This window comes from Cariama cristata, unplaced genomic scaffold, assembly GCF_000690535.1.
Source record: "Cariama cristata isolate BGI_N322 unplaced genomic scaffold, ASM69053v1 scaffold5653, whole genome shotgun sequence".
NCBI lineage: Eukaryota > Metazoa > Chordata > Aves > Cariamiformes > Cariamidae > Cariama > Cariama cristata.
In genome coordinates, this window is record NW_009606624.1 from 243405 (window position 1) to 263899 (window position 20495).

The 20495-nt window shown below is 38.9% G+C and overlaps 1 protein-coding gene across 1 annotated transcript in view; it reads right to left on the minus strand.

The window, feature by feature from the left end:
* LOC104158707 (phosphatidylinositol 3,4,5-trisphosphate-dependent Rac exchanger 1 protein-like) overlaps positions 1-20495 on the minus strand; it is a 107545-nt gene that overhangs the window by 56039 nt on the left and 31011 nt on the right. Inside the window, 6 exon segments of the mRNA XM_009696426.1 lie at positions 614-761; positions 4183-4332; positions 5304-5419; positions 8792-8867; positions 8870-8921; positions 14349-14510. Coding sequence (XP_009694728.1) covers positions 614-761; positions 4183-4332; positions 5304-5419; positions 8792-8867; positions 8870-8921; positions 14349-14510 — 704 coding nt within the window.

Genomic DNA, 20495 nt, shown 5'->3' on the forward strand with positions numbered 1-20495 from the left:
ACTGCTACCATATCTAATTTCTGATCCGATTGGTCCATGGGGTCTTTCTTCTACTGCCTCATACATGCCATTCTTAAGAATTATTTTGTAATATCTAGCCTGAATGAAAGGGGTTTTTTCCAGCCAATAGAGCCCTATACTTCTAACAAATGCATCAGGTCTCCTGATGCACAAAATTTCATTTGTGTCTGTTACGCTGACAAACAGGAAACTTCTAAAGTCAATCCTGAGACTTGGACAGTTCTGCTGGATTTAAATATCACCTGGTAAGCATTTGCTTGTGTACAAAAGAGGATACAGGTTAGGCCACCAACAGCCCTGGGCTTGTAGGAGTTAAGGTATTTTTTCTTACTCCTTTTGTCAATTTGAAACAGCTCTTGTGAGTTACCATACAACAAAATGAGCTTTCACTATACATTACGCCTGTGTATAGCATAAAATAGAAATCAATGATTAATTTTAATAAATCATAACTGTAATGGAGGTTATGGCCTTTTCAATTAAGCTGCATCAAAGCACATCTGATCTGACCTCACAATGCCATCCCCAGAAAATCTAGAGTCCATTCTTTTAGTTGGTGTGAAAGGGCCTTTTCAATTCAAATGCCACTTACTTGCCAAGAAAGCACTTGGGAACAGTACTTAATTTTCTCCTCCTGTCTTTGATAAGGTTCACTTTCTTGCTCATCATCATTTGGTACAGCTTCTCGCCTTTCTCTGCAATCATGACATATGCATCCCTCTCCATTCCCAGTTTCAAACCTGGAATACAAAACAGAAATTCCTTCAGATCCTTAACATCAGATAAAGTGTTTGCTCAAAGTCAAAAGCTAAGGCCAAACAGAAAAAAATGGTAGAAACACAAAAATTAACTGACTTATTTTCCAAATAAGGGGGAAACCGGGACATTTATTTATCTGAGTACAAAACTGTCATTGGTGAGTTTAGCACCACTGAAACACTTGCAGCTTTTCTTCTCTATTTTAAAAAGTAGCTTTAAACTTATGGTTACATCACATCACACAGAGAATGGTTTACAGAACATGGTGAAGTTCCAAAGCAACATAAAACATACACCTTCTGAAATTGATTTCCTGTTGCAATTTCACTTTTGACCCTGAAATAACTGCTAGCATAAGACTTGTTCAAGGCAGATAAATGCTTGACAGAGCAGATTACTTTTTGAGTGTTCTATTACTTGAACCCAAAAATATAAAACTGCTGAAATAAAATTCATATCCTTAAATAAATCAAAACTAGACAGGAACATTATTTTCTCATCCTTTCTTAATTAGCCTATTTACTAATACCTCTAGGCTAAAAATACAGTTTGACAATAATATTATCCAGTCAATGAAAGAAAACATAGAATCATAGAATAGTTTGGTTGGAAGGGACCTTAAAGATCATCTAGTTCCAACCAAATACTGAATGATTTAAGGAATGATAGATAATTGGATATAGAGAAAGTTTCACAGCCACTCTGTATGAGTTTCCACATAGCTCTTGTTAACTTGAAAACTGCTACAGTTGGGAAAATGATCTCTGAAAACAATAGGTATCTATGTTACAACTATCGTCATAACTGGCATTTTCTGGCACTCTTTCCTTTAGATTTGCAAATTGCTTTAGGAGGACAGCACACGAGAAAAGCTGTTTTGCTGCTGTAGATGTTTTATCTTTTCTAGCTTGAACAAATCGTTTTGTTTTCTGCCTATGTTATTCTAGAACTTGCAAATCTAGGCAACTCTGGAGTCCAAAACAGAGGCACAGATCTTACACATCTCTAAGATCAGCTTGAAAACAGGCAGCCTGAATTGGTCCTATACTTATGTGCCTAATTTTTACAGAGATTGATATTAGGCAGAATTTAAGTGGTCGGTGTAAGACTAAAAACTACATTCTTTGGGAAGAGCAGTTCACCCTAACTGGACATAAATCCCGTAGCTTTATGGTAAGATACTGGAATGAATTAATAGTCTTCTCTGTCATCAGAGCTGCTTTCTAGCTTTTTGAAAACACTTAATGCATTTAAGAGGCTTGAAATCCACATTCCAGAAATTAGAACTGCACAACATTTTGTCTTTCAGATACAGTATTTCTTTCATGCGTCCAATATCTAGCTAAAGGTTTTGGCTCCTCAAACCCCCGGGTTATTGCCGTTATTCTTCCATCCTCTTCTTCCCCCAATATTGTGATCCAATTCAGTGTGAATGCTGACATGTGTAGCCAAGGCTAATTTGCAGTGTGAACTTGTGATAGAAAACAGCCTGTGTAATAGTAGACATGTTTCCTGCTGGTCTTACATCACTGAATTCCCCAGGCTCTGATGTAAATGGCAGACTGGAATGCACATTCTACCCAACTCATCCTACAGAATTGGGAATCTCACCAAGCTTTCTATTCCAAACACTGATATCTCTGTGACTTTGCAAGTACTCTGATCCAAAGCAGATTTTCCAATAAGGCCTGGAATGTCTGCCAGAATATCTATGCTTATCCTAAGTGCCTGTCATCAGCCACATCATAAAACTATATGACAAAAAACAACAGAAAAAAACCACTTTTACTAGCCAATGCTGCATGGAAAACTTTGAGAATTTTCTGTTAAGGAATAGTTCTTTTCACTTGCTAATATTTATTTCAGTCACCTCCCCATATTCTCAAGCTCCCTGTTTATATATGGTCTGTTTTTCTAATCCTGTCTTTTGACTTCTTACTGAACCTCACACATTTTTACCTGATGCACAGGAAATTCTGCAGAGTACTAGTGACCTCACAAAGCAAAAACTCACCATGAAATGGAGACTCACTGGATTCTTTTAGAGATATGATTTAGCACTCTGAGGGTAAAAGTAAGAGCCATGAAATGAATTTTATTTAAAAAAAAATATCATGTGGAAGATCAAGATCCTTACAGTAGAGTGGGATGCAGAACTGACCAATGAGCAAAAATCAAAATTGATTCTCTCTGCTGCCTTCAGGTAGTTCTTTTGAATTTACACCATGCCCGATCTACATTTTTAAGATAGTACCCTTGCTATTACCAAAAGGTGTATTGGGGGTTATATATGATAATGTATGTTAGAAATGTTTTATATTCTATGGTAACAAACAACAATGCAATGTGCATTGTGTTTAGCAGATTAGATGTAAAGCACTGTAACATAAAAACTAAGGTTTTGATTTCAAAGGACATTAAAGGATTTAGATTCTCTGCTTTCATTACACTTCAGTGACAGATCTGTAACTTTCTTAAAATACTTTAAAAATCTACAGCATTATTGGTTAGCTAGTACAAGTTCTGAAAACACTACTAAGAAAGGGTTTCAGACTGACCTCTTTCCGTATTAGCATAGATGAGCAATCACATCTTTAATGGAGTTGCGTGTGCAGAGAAGGGAACCACTTTTAAAAGTCAGGCACAGAATGTTTTAAAATAAGTGTCATTTTCTCTGGCAACGAGCTATTATTGTTTGCATTAAGCAAACAGGGAAGCAGGTTCACTTGTGAAAGAGAGTTCTGACTTTTAAAGGAACTCAGAACTTTTATCACTCACCCTGATTCATGGTTTTGTGAGTTTGCTTCTGTTGTACAACACCGTTTCAAGATGAGCTTAGTTTTTGTTTCATTCCACAAGAAAAGATAACAGTGACAAGCATCTGCATACATTTGTCATTGTTCTCAGTCTAAGCGTAATACTTCTAGAGTTTTTCTCCATTAATTGTTCTGTTTATTTCAAAACCACGGAGGCCAAATTCGTGAGAACGAGTTTGTGTCACCACCTCTGGAAAAAGGCTGCAAGCTGGAGTTTCTTCTTTCCTTTTACTGATAAATATAATACAATACAATTCTATCTTATTTACAAATATAAGACCAAAAAATGAAATTGATTAAATGTAATTTTTTCACAGTCATTCAATGCATCAAAGAAACTGACTCTGGTAAATAAAAATATTTGATAAGTATACTGACACAAGTCCATAAAGACCCCAAGGTACACATTCAGAAATATTTGTTTCAATCACTTGATTTTCTTTGTCATTAAGAATAGATTCTAATTCTGCCCATGGAAGAAAAACTGAAACCTTTTCTTTTTCTTTCAGATACTTACACATGCATATACATTTGTCCTTTATACACAAGTTCATTCAGTGCATTAGAGAAGACATTATCCACTTACTCTCTCTCTGCTCCCTTTCCTTGATTATAGCATCCAGCCATTTCTGTTTATCCTCTGCAGTCTTGGCCATACAGACAAACCATTTGTTTTTGGCTGTGTTGTGTATCTTCCAGCCATTTGTCACAGTGTAGCCGTTGCTGTGGTAATCTGCTGTAAAAACCCAAAGCACAATGCACGCAGTGAACAGAGGGCCTGCTAGTTTAATCAAATCAGTGTGGGACACCTTAATTAAAATTTTCTTCTTTGAAGAGCTTGAGGTGTTCCTCATGCATCAGTCTTACTGACTGTCCATGTGACTGGTTGTTACTTACCACTCTGGAAGTATAAATATTAATAGAAGTACCCATGTCCAAACCAGCTGAATGTTTCAGTCCTAAGAGTGACACTTTGTAATTTCACCTCAGAAGAACTAAAATATTTCAAATACAATGACATCAGTGAAAAAGCCTATCATGTTTGTTCAGGTTACTTGTTCTGAACTTTCTGGGGACATGCTAACTTCTTGTGTTGTAAGGAATTTTGTGAACAGGATATGGGAACTCTTTAAGTGTCAATTGTTTAAAGGATGTAATATCAATTCCTGACTTATTACTATAGGAGCAGGGGCTGGTGTGGCCTTTGTGGATGAAATCAGAAACCCATCCAGTCTTCCTGCCTTTGTCAGAACGCAAGAATTGTTAACACAACTGCCATTCCCATATTTTGTTCATGGCCACATTCCATGTTACTGATTTGATGCTAAGACTAATATTTGGTAGTATTCTAAATAAGAAGAAGATCCAGAAGTTCTGTTATTATAGCTGTAATGGCTTAAGATGTAAGAAAAGAAAGGATGGAAAGAAGATAAAATATCTTTTACCAAATTAACTTGGATTAGGAGAAAAAATAGACAAGCTTCTGGGTATATAAACTCTTCATAAGGTCATTTCAGAATGAAAGACTACTGCCTGAAAGCATGTGTAGTCTTTCAACTATACAAGCTGGTCTAATAATGAAGGCATCGGAAGTTACACAGCTTACTTCAGATTTCATTAAAGGAGATGGATGAGTACTTTTCTACCAACTTCCAACACAAAATATGGACTCGCTGTGTTGTTAAACGACAGTATTTGGTCTCTCACCTGTTCCATCTTCCACATTCTCCACCTCCATGACTTCTGTATTTATTCGTCCCCTGAAGATATAAAGGGACCCGTTGATTGACTTTGTCCGTTTAGATGCTTTTTTCCCAGTAACTCTGCAATTAGGATTCAGACTGTTAGCAACACATAAGCAAACAGTGTAACGTATATGCATAAATCAATGTGAGATATGACTATTAAAACAATATTCCAATATAGCGTTTTGTGGTATTTGACCACATCTCTGATTTTAAATAACTGGAATACTCAATCACTTCACAAAGATAAGTGTACAACAGCATCAGTACAACAATAAAGAGCTTATTTTGCAAGATTATGTGACGATTGGGATGCCTTCAGGATTTACATTCTTGATGACTGATTGAAATGCCAGTACAACTGAACTGCACATGGCTTTGGGATGAAAACTGCAGTATCACCTGACACAGTGTTACATTTGCCTCCTTTGTTTGCCTAAAGCTTTGATAAATTTGCGGTATGTGTACCAAGTTTCAAATATGAAATAAAACATGTAAAGAGGCTAGTGTCACATGGTCTGTCATATGTGTGTTAAATGTCATTGCATGTGGCGTTTGTGAATGTGCTGCTGTAGTGATTTTGCACTAAAGTTTACGGTCTTATCCATAAGATTTATAGTGTCTCTGTTGAAGTGTCTTATAAAAAATTTCAGGAAAGCACTTTTCATTGCTAGTTATGTTCTGATTTTTATGTCTAGAATAGATTTAAAACTATCCAACTGACACCTGCTGAGCTTTAATATCTAAGAACAACCCTGCTATGTGAACCAAAACACAGTTGGTCAAATGATCATCATTTGAGATGGCAGGTGTCCAGACTCTGTTCAGTGAAGGGATTGCTGTGGCAACTTGCCAGGAGCTCATAAGATTCAAACAATATGGCAATAAAAAACAGCTGGGGAGAAAATTTCTATCATAGGTATTTCACTTTGACAAACTGAGGTGAGAGGAGAATCATCAAGTTTTTCTGAACAATTTTTACCTTTTACAACTACCTTTAGTGACAAATATACATTTAGTGATGACCATGTATTTACGTCCAATCAGACTGACAGGGACTGAGATCTTGGAGGTATTAGATCATTTCCTAAAGATGACTGTTGGAGTCAAAAGAAAAGCTGTCCTGGCAGCCTTAGTGAAACCCTTTAAATACTCCATCCATTTCTCCACGTGAAACATATTGTTCCTGACAGCCGGATTCAATTTAAACAGCAGTCTATGATCCTGCTAAAAACACAAAACAATACTCAGCCCTGAAAATCTATGTCATCAGTTTGTCAGACTTCCCTAAGCTTCTGCAAAAGATGAGATTGCAGTCTTAGATCCAAAAATCACAGATCTAATTCTGATTCTAAACACATCTTAAATTGGTCTCAACAATGCTACTCTTAATTTATGCTATTGTGAAAAAACATGATGCCCAAACTCAAACGGCTGCATTGTTGACTACTTATCAAAGATTGAGGCCTGAATTCTGATTGCACTTTTCAATCAAGAAAAACTCCAGTGATTTCTACAAGATAAGCATAGCATAAGTGAGATGAGAACCAAGTCATTCAATTTCAAATTAGGAACAGATACAGCCAGTTTTTTCATGTCTTTTTTAAAAAACTCTGTGTCCCACTAACATGTCAGTTGCTTGTCCAGCAGCTGGCCAAATGGTCACACCAGCACAACTAGATAGACATTAATTTCTATCTTGGACTAACTATAAATAGCAGCTAGACAGAAGAAATATCCAAAATTAAAGTCGCTCAGCGATTCCTAAATATATCTTTTACATTAGGCAATTCCTAGCAGACTTAATAAAATATTCTGCTTTTTAATGGAAATCAGATTCTGGACATTTCATCAGTTCAAGCTACATTATTAGACAAAGATAAACAATATTGATCCTTTGGGAGAATCAAAGCGTTACAGCAGCCTCCTCCAAAATCAAGCCAAACTACAGAGTAGCCCAGTACTGTCTCCTGTACAAAAAGAGAGAGTTGCTTAAAAGGCAGTAGAACATTTTGTTTTCTAAATCTTAGTATTCCTGGACAAATGCCTGGACAGCATGGGAGGGGCTAGGCTAATCTGAACTACAAACAGGACTAGAAAACCAGTTTCTAAGAGCTCTAAAGAAGTAAAAGATTAGCTATCAAATTGATTTTTTTTTTTTTAAGGAATAGTTTTCTATTAGAAGACACACAAATTTCTGAACTCTGTTTCATATGGAAGTTTGGATCTTGACAAACCTGGTAAAGTGTCAAAATGAAATGTTTCGTCTTTCTTGATTCATCTCAGCAGAGTCAGAATGCTTCAATTAGATAATATTAAAAGCCATGTAAATTGAATTATGTACATTTTTTCAATTTAATTTAAATGTTTATATTGCATTATAATAATTCCTAATGTAGATTTCACCTAATAACTTGTATTTATATTGTATAAATTCAGCATTATCCACACAGAAAGTCTGATCATTACTGAAATTATCACAGCTTAGTGGTTCCAAAATTTCCATTCAACAAAAAACTGGAAAATAAACCCAGATTTTGAGATATGAGAATTTTCTTTGGAGAGAACACTCTGGGTTTTGAGAAATTCTAATTGGGTTGGCTGTTCTATTTGGTCATCACCAGTAAAGAAGTATAACTTGAAGAAGGGGAGGATATTACAGGAAAGGAAGGAGGAGGAGAATCTGGAGAGTGGAGAAAGCATTGTAAATTCAGAAAAGATCAACACATGAGAATGAGACTGGAGCTGTGAAGGTGAAAAGCTTAAGAACTGAAATAGAGTATAATTGTTGCAGAAGCAAATTGCCCTCCAGTCTGCCAATGCTATTTTAATAATAAGCAGTAGGTGTTAATAATACTTCAGTTTTATCAGGTGGAACAATGCAAAAACTGTTACTAGGACAAGAAAGGAAGACAACGCACAGAGCACATGGGCTGCAAGTGCTGAACAGTAACTTGCTAATCTTCATGTCCTCCTCACTCCTCTGTGCCCTGCATTTATTTAATGTTTTCTTAGCCTTCCACTTTCCCCTTTCTTGGCTTTCTATCATTTTTCACGTCACCCTCTTCTGCTTGGAATAACCTCACAATGAAAGTTGGCAAGGCCTTCTTCTTCACATCACTCCTGGAGACCCATCTGCTCTGGGAAGCTTTCCAGCTGTAAGAACTCACTCTGTTTTTTTCTGCACTGTATCAACTTCTGTCTTTGGATTGTGCACTTCTCAGGGTGGGGACCCTGTTACTGTCTGGCATATTTATCCTACCATATAGTGACTTCTTTCTCATATAGTCTAAATAATAGCAACAGTCAAGAACAGAGCAAAGTCACACCTGTGACTCAGCCCTACAGAGCAACAGAGAATACTGTGAGTGATCTGTAATTGATCATACTTTCTACTTACAAAACTTCTGAATGGTCCCATTATAAGACAGCAAACACAGAGGGGCTCACCTGGATTTCCTCTTGCAATAGACCAGTAGATTATCAAATAGAAAGAACATTCTCTCCTGGATGTTTCCTAAAAAATTAACAAAGTCCCTTGGAGCAAGAGCTGTGTGCAGATATCAGTCAGATTTGACCCCTGAAACATAGAAAAGGGATGTTTATTTTTAACTTTTTGTGTATGTGTGCAAGGAAGGACACTGTTATTTTATCTGTATGTCATTAAACTGTGAAATAACTGATGGACTCATAAGGAAGAAGTCCTCAATTTCTTAATGTGGTTGAACACATCATGTTTTCTCTGGACTACAAATGGTTTTTTGAGTCCTCATACACTACAATAAATCTTCCCTATTAAACTCCAGGAGACTTTTTCCTGAAGAAATCTTTCACTCTCAAAGCAGATGTATTCTGAGCCTCTCAAGACCATCAGCCTTCCCTTCATACCCTGAGCTATCATTGCAAATATCACAAGTGATGGCTTTAGGAACGCTTTATAAAAGAATAATGGTATTTCCCTAACGTTGTAGCTCTGATACTGACATATGTCACTATTAACCGTCTAACCATCTCTCTGCAAAATAATTTCACTGGTGATACGTCTCTCCAACTCTTTTGTTAGAAGTATACACAGGTGCTCTCCTTTCTGGAGTTTCTAACACATGCAAGTTAGAAACATAGCCATTAAAATCAGAGGCTGAATCCTGGACACTGTGCTAGCTGCTATGTGCAAGCCATTATATGCACTAGACGGCCATACGGATAGCTGAGCTTGGTGGTCAAGACACTTTAGCCTATAAGGATGCCCAGAAGCTGAAAACCACAGTAGATCGCTCTAAAACATTCCCTTCCCAAACTATTACTCAGATTATCCCTAGGAAAAGTGATCATACAGTCCTTTAAATGGGGCCCTTTAGGACCAATGCAGTTGGGCCCAAATGAAAAACAACTATAGGACCATCTGAAGTTGCTCTCAGGACAGACAAACTCCAAGTGTCCCCACATTCTGAATATACACAGTTGGGAATCTGTTCCTCAGCTGTTCCATTGACCAAACAAGATGGTTTGGCTAAACCTCAGGCACCAGCCTTAAATTCCTTGATCTAGTATTACTTCGAAGGTACAAGAACATCCTATCAATAAAGGTCCCTTTTCAGAAAAACACTCTGAGGCCTTGGAAATATTTACCACCCAGTTCTGGATCACTTATTAGCTTCTGCATTTCTCTTTGAGTTGGGAGGAAGAACAACTTAGAATAACAGTAACTTCCTTCCCTGGTCGGAATGCAGATAAGGAAGTAAACTAGATTATATGACCCGCACAAATTAGATTATATGACCCACTGCCTTGAGTCTTACTGGAAAAAAGAACTGACTTTGGATAGCAAGACATTCATTATCAATAAAACTGCTTGATTCCCAAAGGTGCATTAACCCTATATTCACAAATAATAGAAAAATTCTGTAAAACGCAATTCATCCGCTAGAAAAAAAATGAAGACATCTCTGTGCACAGGCATGAAATCCAGCTCCATCTAGAAAATCATCCCAGAAAGATCTGTTTGAATTATTTTAGACATTGCATGAGTTGTGGTGGGTTTTTTTTGTTGTTTTTTTTTTTTTTTTAGGAAGGCACAGTCTGCTGCCATCAAGCTATTCAGGGGAAATCACTCAATTTAAATCAGCCTTTCTAAGTTCAATGCAGTCACTCTAAAGGTGTGAATGAAGCTTTGATTACATCATTTTCTAAATCAAACCTTGACAGCTGCGCTGTCCATGTCTTGCTTTTAGTTAACAAGGAAGCAGCTATTCTTTAAAGGCTGCCAAGTATGCAACACCATTCCACGTATGTATTTCTATACATTCTGGATAGAATGACACAGGAACTAGCTAGATGCAATAGTTCCACTTGCTATCCTAATATGTTTTTATTTTCTTTATCATTCTATAGGAACAATTAATACATGTCCAGAAATAAGCACTTGTTATTTTGAAAATGACCTGTTACTATCTCCAGGAGAAATCACTGTCTCTCAGAATTATGACCCCAAAGGCCTATGAGCATATACACAAATAGGAACAGAAACCAACTGACTGTACCACATAAAAGCATGCTCCTCAAATGGTTTGCCCATGGACAAATCAAGGCTTCAAAGCACCTCAACATCAAGTACTTAATTTTCCAAAAGACACCCAAAGATAGCAAAAGCAATAAGCACAGTGACATCAGTAATTGGAGTCAATCTTTTACTAACACAGGCTAAAATTATCTGGCCTATTTTGTGCAGGAAGTGAAGCAAATGATTGTAACGGTTGCTTCTTACCTTAAAAATCTAAGAATCTTTATTTTTCCATCAGGCCTATCATGATGGTATCTAAACACTGTTGATGAATTTCCTGTTTGCTGTTAACCTAGCTACTTCCCATTTATACCAATTTGAGAAGTTTTTCAATAGAAAGAAACTGAGTAAGAAGATTTCTTTGATGTTTTGAGAGACAACACTGAATTTCTCACCTTTCTAAGGGGGACTAGGCTGCAGGGGAGGGGGCGGGGTTGGAAGAAAAGAAAAAAAAGTCATAGCTAGTGGAACTGCAAATTACAGCAATTATAAAATGATTGATCTGCCTAAGCACTAAGACATACCTTACAACTCATGCTGTTCTGTGATGGGGGTTTTGCTTCCCTATGCATTTCAGACTGGGACAATTTGGGGATATGTAACAATTGTTCAGTAAAAATAACTCACAAGGACTCATGAGGAAAAATCAATATATAATTAACAGAAACATCATATTAACTTGTTCTTCACTAAGCAAACAAAAACAGTCTATACAAAAGTTGGTCTTCTCATGCACCCTCTACTTCTCTTTCCCCTTTTTTAAAATTAATCTTTGTTTCCCAGAAGGATTAACCAGAATCAAATTGACCTGCCCGAGACTAATCCATAACATACATCTACAAGGATTCTGTGCATTCCAAAAGAATGAATCTGAGCAGAGTTCATTTTGATGAACAGACCTCTGATTAAGCCGCAGGTCTTCAGCGGCTTCCCAGATTTGGCCTACATTAACATGTCCCCTCATTATAATCTGTCTTAGAAAGAGATCGACAGGATGACGCCAATGTATGTTCAGTGTATGACAGTGATAGTGATGGTTGTATTAGAGAGACAGATGCAGACTGGTGGGTGGAGATGTTGAAGAAAAAAATGTTGAACTGAGGAAATTGCTCTAAAAAACAACTACTGCTCTTAGTGAAGTTACAGGTGACTCTCAAGAGCAAGAAGAGACTCTGGAGAAGCAAAATGATGTCACCTTGTTCTTCATGTTGGAAATACTGAGAGTGACACTGATGGCAACAGGATGAAGATCAGACCAAGGAGGGTCCATTGGACAGTTGAAAGGAAGTGCAAAATCATAGAAACCAGTGTTTAACCAGAGCAGCAGTTTCAGAAGCATTAGACAAGGTGGAATCTGTTCCAAATTATGCAAACAAATTGATGCCGAACTTCACGCCAGGCTGCTTGCACACTCCCCAGATTCAGGCTACATCCCTTATAATCATAAAATACTTGGTCATAAGTAAGCTGATCTTCACTTCTTTTTGACAATTTAGATGCCTTGGATTAAAACAGTTGGAAGCTGTAGGCCTTGTCAAATTAGTCTGTATGGTATATAACCATATATACATGTCACCAGTGTTTCAGAATCCATATCCATGCTAACAGAAAAAGGCAGTTTTCCATTTCACAGGAGAGACTGCCATCAGATAAACTAAAAATATGCATAAATTTGCCTTACAGACTTCCTCCTACAGCCAGCTCTGTGGCTTATAGCACTGCATTGTTAAGCTAAAATTTTATTTAATTCAGCAATTGAAACTTTCCATAGATAGAAGTTAGGAGCTCTTCTCATTAGGAATAAACTGTGAAATATATCTGAAAGAACTAAAACCAGTTGTTTACAAACATAGCACTTTGCTCTAGAGTCATAATTTATAAGACCTCTAGCACTGTGAAGATAAGAAATTGTCAATCAAACTTCTTCACATGTACAGAAGAAAGAAACGCCACCACGTTGAGCATTGGCCTGTATCTGTGATGTATAAAGATAGTTCTCCTCCTTTTAATATGCTACTAGAACAATTTAGAAACATTCCAGAGCTTACTGGGAGCGAAAAACACTTCTTGAGTTTTGAAATTTTCAGCTGAGCAACCTGTGTGACTTTGTTACAAAAGAGCATATATAAACAAATCTGAAAGAGTTTTCAGCCCCAGAATGTTGCTGTGGACAAGTTAAACCCTAAAACAAAGGCTACAGGTTTGGATACCACCTCATTTATGGCATCATGGACACTTTAATAGTCATGCTTCAGGCTGCAGAGTTCAAACCATGCCTCTTGCCTAGATGACCCATGAGTTGCATTGAACTTGAAATAGTTTTAACTGCTTCTAGAAGTATTGCTATACAGAACATTATATGACTTTGCTGAGCTTGTTATCCAAAAATTACACAGCTGGATATCTGAGTTGTTCTCACATCTTTAGCTGGATGCCAAGAACATCCTTCAGGGAAAAAATGAGCAAGGTTTAAAATATACACGAAAGATAAAAAAAAAAAAATCCAAAAGAGAGCCATGGAGAGCACTCAAGAGTCCGAACATGAGGAAGTTTACATGACCTCTAAAAAAATGTCCTCAGCTAAGAAATCCTCAGCTGGCAATGATCAGCCTCGACATTTTAAATGTCAGTCTCACTGAACGCCGACGCCAATCTCTCCATGAGACCATTTAACACCACTGGCTCCCTATGGTGCACCTCCCAGAGGCTTCCAACTCCACTGATTCAAGGGCCTCAACTAACATCATCACAAGATAAGCTGCCAACCCCTTTGCACACCACCCTGACTTCCCAGCATTTCTACTGAGTGGCTCTTTTTCCAGATTTCCTCTTCCCCCAAGCTTCACAATCTGGTTTTCTCCCTTTCTTATTTTTCTCCCTTCCACAGGGAAAAATGCTTTTACCTACACAAATCCACCTACTGATAAAGACATCACTAGAAGGACATCCATGAGTAACTTAACTAGAGCAAACAAAAATATACCAGTTACTTTCTAATCTAATGCTTGCTAATCTAACCTTTATCTTTCATACAGGAAATCTGTATGAAGCTAAGTGAGCTAACTTTCAAAGGTCCCAGAAAAACTAAAGGCTTGTAGGAATGGAAAGAGAAACTTCTGTTATTTAGACAAGTCCTGACTTCATCTTCTAGACCTATTTGTTGTTGAAATAAGATCTGCCTATTTGAAATTTGAGTCCATTCTAGCTCTAACACCTTTCTTTCTTTCATAGTCTGTTTGTTCTGCTATTCTGCAATTCAGCAGTAGCCTGCACATGCAAAATAAACACTAAACTCTAAACTCCTCAGAGTGATGCCACCCACACCTTCAAGAGCATTTAAACCTCCTGGAATCAGAAATCCCTGTACACAGTACGAGTTGCTAAACTTCAGCCCACTAAACCCAGTAGCAAACTGTCACCAGGGCACTTGCTAGTCCTACATCATACCTCCCATCCTTCAATGTGGGACTGCAACTGTTCAAGGGCTTCCAGTTTCTCCATCTGTCTCTTCGTCTCGTTGATATTTGTGCAGACTGTCTTCATTGCCTGCAATGCGTTCTGGACAGCTGGGTGATCAGGATGCTTAGAGGGAGTCCTCTTAGCTAATTCCTTTAAAAAAAAAAAAAAAAACAGAAAAGAAAACATGCAATGTAAACTTAGAAGTGGTTCATGGGAAGGCATAAGTATTAGTGTGTAATCCCACAGGAAAATGCTAGAACCATTGCAAAATTAAAGAGAAGTTGTAGGCATGTTACTGTAGATGCTGTTCTCTGCTCTTCACCTGTGCAGGGTTGCTGTTTTATATGAATGCTGTTAAATGAAGCAATCGCTCATGTTAAATATGCCAAATTAAGAGAAGTCAAGCTCTGTGTCACATGTATTTGCTTCTATTGTGAACCAAGGCTGAATGAATTAAAAGATTACATCAAAAATACACTGTGCACTTCAAAGACACGCGACAGACTGTTGACCTAGCCATGATCTAGATGCTATACCAGTCCCGGTGATGTGCATCCAGTATTTCAGTGATGCTGGATCAGGCCCCTTTGATCAGATAAAAATTCTGCCTATAGCAAGTCTTATCGGGAATCACTAGCGCTATGGAAGCAGGGTTCTCCATGAACTATGGCCTTACAGGAATAATGCCAGGCTGTATACCCCACCCACAGTACTTACAGAAATGATCAGGTGTAGATTAATGCCAACCCACATGAAGCTTTAGGACCTAGGTTGTTCATATCTATAACCAGCAGAGAAATTCAACTAAAGTGCAAATCAGATTTACCTAAAAGCGGAACTGCCCTCATGGGAAGCCAGTCTCTTTCCATTGTCCAAAGAGGGATTCCAGTGAGACACCTCTCCTAACTCAGCTGCCTCAGTGTATCGGGTGTCTGTATGCAGGTGCTGGCAGAGGGGGCTGCAGGAGCCTCTGTGAGGAGAGGTGAGGGGCTGCCCCACGCCAGCTCCAGCCTGCTCCATGACAGACCCACAGCAGGACCTGGCTGAGCCCATCGGAGAAGCTGGCAGTGCCTTTGTGAAAACGTGTTTAAGGAAGGGCAAAAGGACACAGGGCAGAGGAAAAATGTGTGAGAAACAGCCCTGTGAGCACCAAAGTCTAAGAGGAAGGCAGGGAGGAGGTGCTCCAGGTGTCGGAGCAGAGATTTCCCTGCAGCCCCTGGAGAGGAGCATGATGGAGCAGGCATCCATACTGCAGCCTGTGGAGGACCCCACACTACAGCAGGTGGATATTCCCTGAAGGAACTGTGGCAGGGGGAGAGTCCATGCAGGAGCAGGTTCTGCTGACAGGAACTGCAGCCGATATAGGACCCATGCAGGACTAAGTTTATCCTGAAGAGCAATAGCCCATGGAAAGCTCATGCTGGAGCAGCAAAAAGCATGAGGATGAAGGAGCAGCAGAGAGGAAATGTTACAAACTGACTGCAAACCCCCACTTCCCATACTTCCTGCACCGTTCAGGGCTCAGGGGAAAGTGGAGGAGTTGGGAATGCAGGAGCAAAGCTGAGCCTGGGGAAAAGAGTCAGGGCTGGAGGGAAGGTGTTTTTGTTTCTCACTATCCAAATATATTTTAACTGGCAACAAATCGAGTCGAGTCTGTCTTGCCTGTGATGGTAATGACTAAATGATCTCCCTGTCTTTATCTTGATCTACAAGCACTTTTTCCATCTCATTTTCTCCCCCATCCCATCAAATAGTGAGAGTGAGAGAGTGGCTGGGTGGGGAGCCAGCAGCTGGCCAAGGTCAACCCACCACATGGAGAAAAGCGCCTCCAGCTCTGTGCATGATGAGTCTGGGTGTCCAGAAATGGCAGGGAAACTCACTAGCCACAGCTGTCCCGTGTTTTTATGTGTCAGGAAGTATAATAATCATTTTATGAAGGAGGAAATTAATTTACAGAAGAGTAACTTGTTCAATGGCAAGTTGCTTGCAGAACCAAGAATTTCTGGCACTTAGTTCAGTGTTTTAACATCCAAGACAGGCCCACGGCAAGTGGAGAGGACTCCCCAAAAGGCAAAGTGGGAAAAAGTGCTGGATTGGGAAAGAGAGAGGCGAAAAGAGCAGCAGGAGTTTAGCAGGGACTCTTCCCCAGATTATATTTAGGAGGTTGGGGCACACATTTTGACTGGAGAGAATAACACAGAGATGAACAACATGTCTGCTCTGAAGTAGTTCCTAAGAGACTCTGCTTCACTTAATTCAATTAACAACAGCCCAGTTAAACACTGCCCTCTGAAAAACAGCATTGGGAACACTTGGGACCTGACAATATTAACCAGTTTGGCAAAATGGGTAACCACTGTCAACTCACAATTAATCATATTTTAGACCAATAGTATTTTATAGTCAGCCACAATTGGATAAAAATACATTAAAGAAACCTTAACTAAGGCTGGTGATTGCATCTTGATACATAATATGGTGTTTAAGACCCACATTTTTAGATTGCTTGGAATATTTAACTTTCTCACTATGTTCTGTTTTGCCTCAACATGTTATTTGGTTGGTTTAAAGTCCTCTGTCTAAATGGCAAACTGCTGCTGAATTGCATCATTTTGCATGAGACACAGGAATAAGTTTGAACATAGCCAGAGAGCCTGCACAGCGCTGTGGTCTGATCATAGCTAAATTGCTTCAATCCATAGTTCCCACAGCTGAGGGCAAAGAGAGCCTGTTACAGTTGCTGCTCATCCAAGACAAGTGATTACAATCCCCAAATGCCTGTCACAGGCTCCAACTAGGCTTGATCTGTGGTCTGATTTGTCTTTTGCTTCTCCACATCAGCATGTTAACCTCAGCAAGTGTCTCTTTACCACACAAAATGTTGCCATACTGGCATTAATTTAAAGATTTTTGTGCCATGCTGTCTTGCTTAGCACTCACCTACTCTGATTTCAGGTATGATCCCGAGTATTACTGGCGCTTGCCTTGCCTGAGTTGGTTGCACAACCTATAATACAAGCACTGCTCCTAAAATTACTTATGTCCACACACAACTTCTAGATCAAATCAACTGGTACTTTTAGGCTGAAGTTACATGGCCTGTCAGAAAGTGGAGGGACATGGGCTGAAGTTCAAGTTCTGCTGAAGCTTGCATTAACTTCTACTGACTATAATAGCTGCTTATCCAACCATTTTGCCAATCCAGACATTCTGAGCTGCTAAATCGAGGAACTTTCTCCATTCTAGTGTTGATTCATAGATCTGCTCTACAAAGTTAGACAGAAGTCACCTTTAGCATGTCACAGGTTTGTGCATACCTAACTGTACTTTTCTACTAGCAGGAGTAACTGTAGAATAAATAATTAGATTATGAGGTGCTCAGATACCAGCAAAATTGGAAGGCATATTTGAAAGGAGGAAGCTAGATTTAAAAATAGTACAGATTTGTTTCTGCCTTTGCACAGATCCTCCCAGTGCTTCCTCTCTGCTTCCTCACACTGGCTGGAGCAAGACTTAATTCACTAGCACACTATATTGAGACACAGTGTTACAGAAGTTCAAAGTATCTTAATTATTTATTAACTTCTCAGTTTTGCAGATTCTTTTAAAGTGAAATCTATATCCTGAGATTAAACTACATGGCCACTGAGACTCCTTTAAGTAATGCAAGAGACAGGTCTCATAAGAATCAAAATATGGCAGTGGGAAGTGCTCTTATTCTCACATAGAGATATCCTGGAGACAGAAAGGCCCAAATGAATGGATGGGAAATTCGATGCTTGGCCAATGAAATATTTCTTTTCATAGCTTTGGTATTTTGAGAATTTACTCATAGCTACAATTTCTCTTTTCAGAAAATTATAAACGGAGATTGACAATGGCTCTTGTCAGATGGATGACAGAGGAGATGGGTAATGTGCTAACAGCTGGGAATCCCATTAAGAGAGAGGAGTTAATGATATTAAACTCTTGGTTGAGTTATAGAGTGAGTAACACACACACAGGAAAAAGAGGCTGGCTGCTACAAACGCCAGTTGATATCACAAATGAAATTCCCTATGGAAGTTTTCACTCTACTTTTGCTGAAGATAAGGCCAAGGACGGTAAGTGTTCAAAAAGAAAAAGGAGGAGAGAGGTGTTGCACTTCGGTGATGCTAGCCTCTGTTCAATGCTTCCAACACAGAGTGCAGAATTTTTGCTACATGACTCTCATTTAAAAAATCAATTAAGTTCTGCAGCTCAAGTGTCACTCACACTGCTTTGGGAACAGGTATGCATACCCTAGTAGCATCTAAACATCCCTTTCTGAAATATCACTAAGAAACAGAGAAAGAACTCTTCATTCACCGCAGGCCTTTGCTGCAATAAACACAGCATCTGCCTCACTCCTGCTACCCGTCTGCAGTTTTGCCCAAGGAGCAGGAGAGGAGGCTGGAAAAGGCAGGGAGGGTGCTGGCTAGGGCACTCAGTTGCCTCAACAGCATAAGCAGGACAGACAGTCAGAGAACTCGTCCCACCACTGCCCAGTCTTAAGGTACCTGAGGAAGAGCCACACTGCTCTGATGCTGCCATGCTCCAAAAGAGCAGAGCCTAGCACTTCTGAAATACAGTCAGGGAGCTCTGGGTACTTATTTATTTTAGTGACAGATTTATGATGTGTAAACTCTGAGAGCATTTGACAACATTTTGAAAGGCAGCTGAGAGACAGACCAGCTGGCAGCCTATGACTGTCTTGTCCTCCATAAAGCTCATATATATCGTTGTCTGGAATGACTATCTTATGTATTGCAACTTGTGCACTAATAGGGCTAGGAAATGAGGTTGCTGCCACTTGCAGAAAACTATTCGTTGCAAGTATTTTCTTAAAATAATTCATAAACCCCCTCTACTTTCTAGCTACAGACTTGTTAATCCTTCAGACTAACCAGCAGTGGAGAACAGAAAAGCTGATATTTTTCAAAGCCTCTATCATCTTCACCATTATCCTCTGACTTTTCTCTCTTCTTTTTTGGGGGTAGGGAGTTGCAAAGGTATTCTGTATCATAAGCTGGGGGGGCGGGGCGGGGGGGCAGATAAAAATCTCTGTTCTTTAAAAGAGCTGAGATAGAAATGGGAACTGTGTCCTCTGGGCACAGAATGCTCCTTTTATTTCACACCCCTTTCATAGCTGCAAAGATTGATGTCATGCCACTCATAACACCTCCACACAGAACACAACTCATTTTACAAAAGGAGTAACAGAGCACTCCAAGACATCTACATCCAGCTGCAATGTCCTCCTGAACAGCATACAGAAAGGAAGGATTGGACACTTACATCCAGTCTACTAAAAAATGCCAGTTTTGGATTATGCAATGGAGTAAAAGGATTTCCAACTTAAGTATTTCAATCTCAGATGCAGCTTTAAATAGTTTAAGGCTACAACATGATAGAATTTAAATGACATGATAGATGTCATTTAAACATGACATCTAACATTTAAACATGATAGAATTTAAATATAACAACTAAATCACAGAAGACGTAAGACACATCAACTGCTCATACATTTGTCTATTCGCTAACTGTGCTTAACTCCAAAAAATCCAACCAACCAACCAGAAAAACCTATGAGGAGAAAACTCAGCAAAAAGAACATTACACAGGAAGATGCAAAGAGGTGGCAAGAGGGATGATGAGCAACCAATGCAGGCAGGCAGAGGAAACTAGAGGTTTTTTAAATGTAAACACAATTTTAATATTTCCTAGAAAAAGGGATGTTATTCTGCTTAACTGATCTTTTTTAAAAAAGAAGTGTCTGTCATCCTTCCCCATATCCTCCCTTGCCACACAAAAATGATTGTTTGCGTACTTAAAACTGACAACTGAACACATGGTTTGCAGCTGAAATTTACAAGTCTCTCTATTTTAAAAATTCCTTCCTCCTATCTTTATACTCCTGAGGACGCTCAGACATGGCTTAACATGGACTTTGCGCAATGAATGTTAACATTGTGCATTGACTGGTGCAAATCATTGCTTGCCAGGCTGTCTCACTTTGCACAACAAACCAGTGCACACGTGAAATACGGTTTCAGAGATACATCCGTTGGTTACCTACTGAACATCTCAGGATTACAGAGATAACAAAGACAA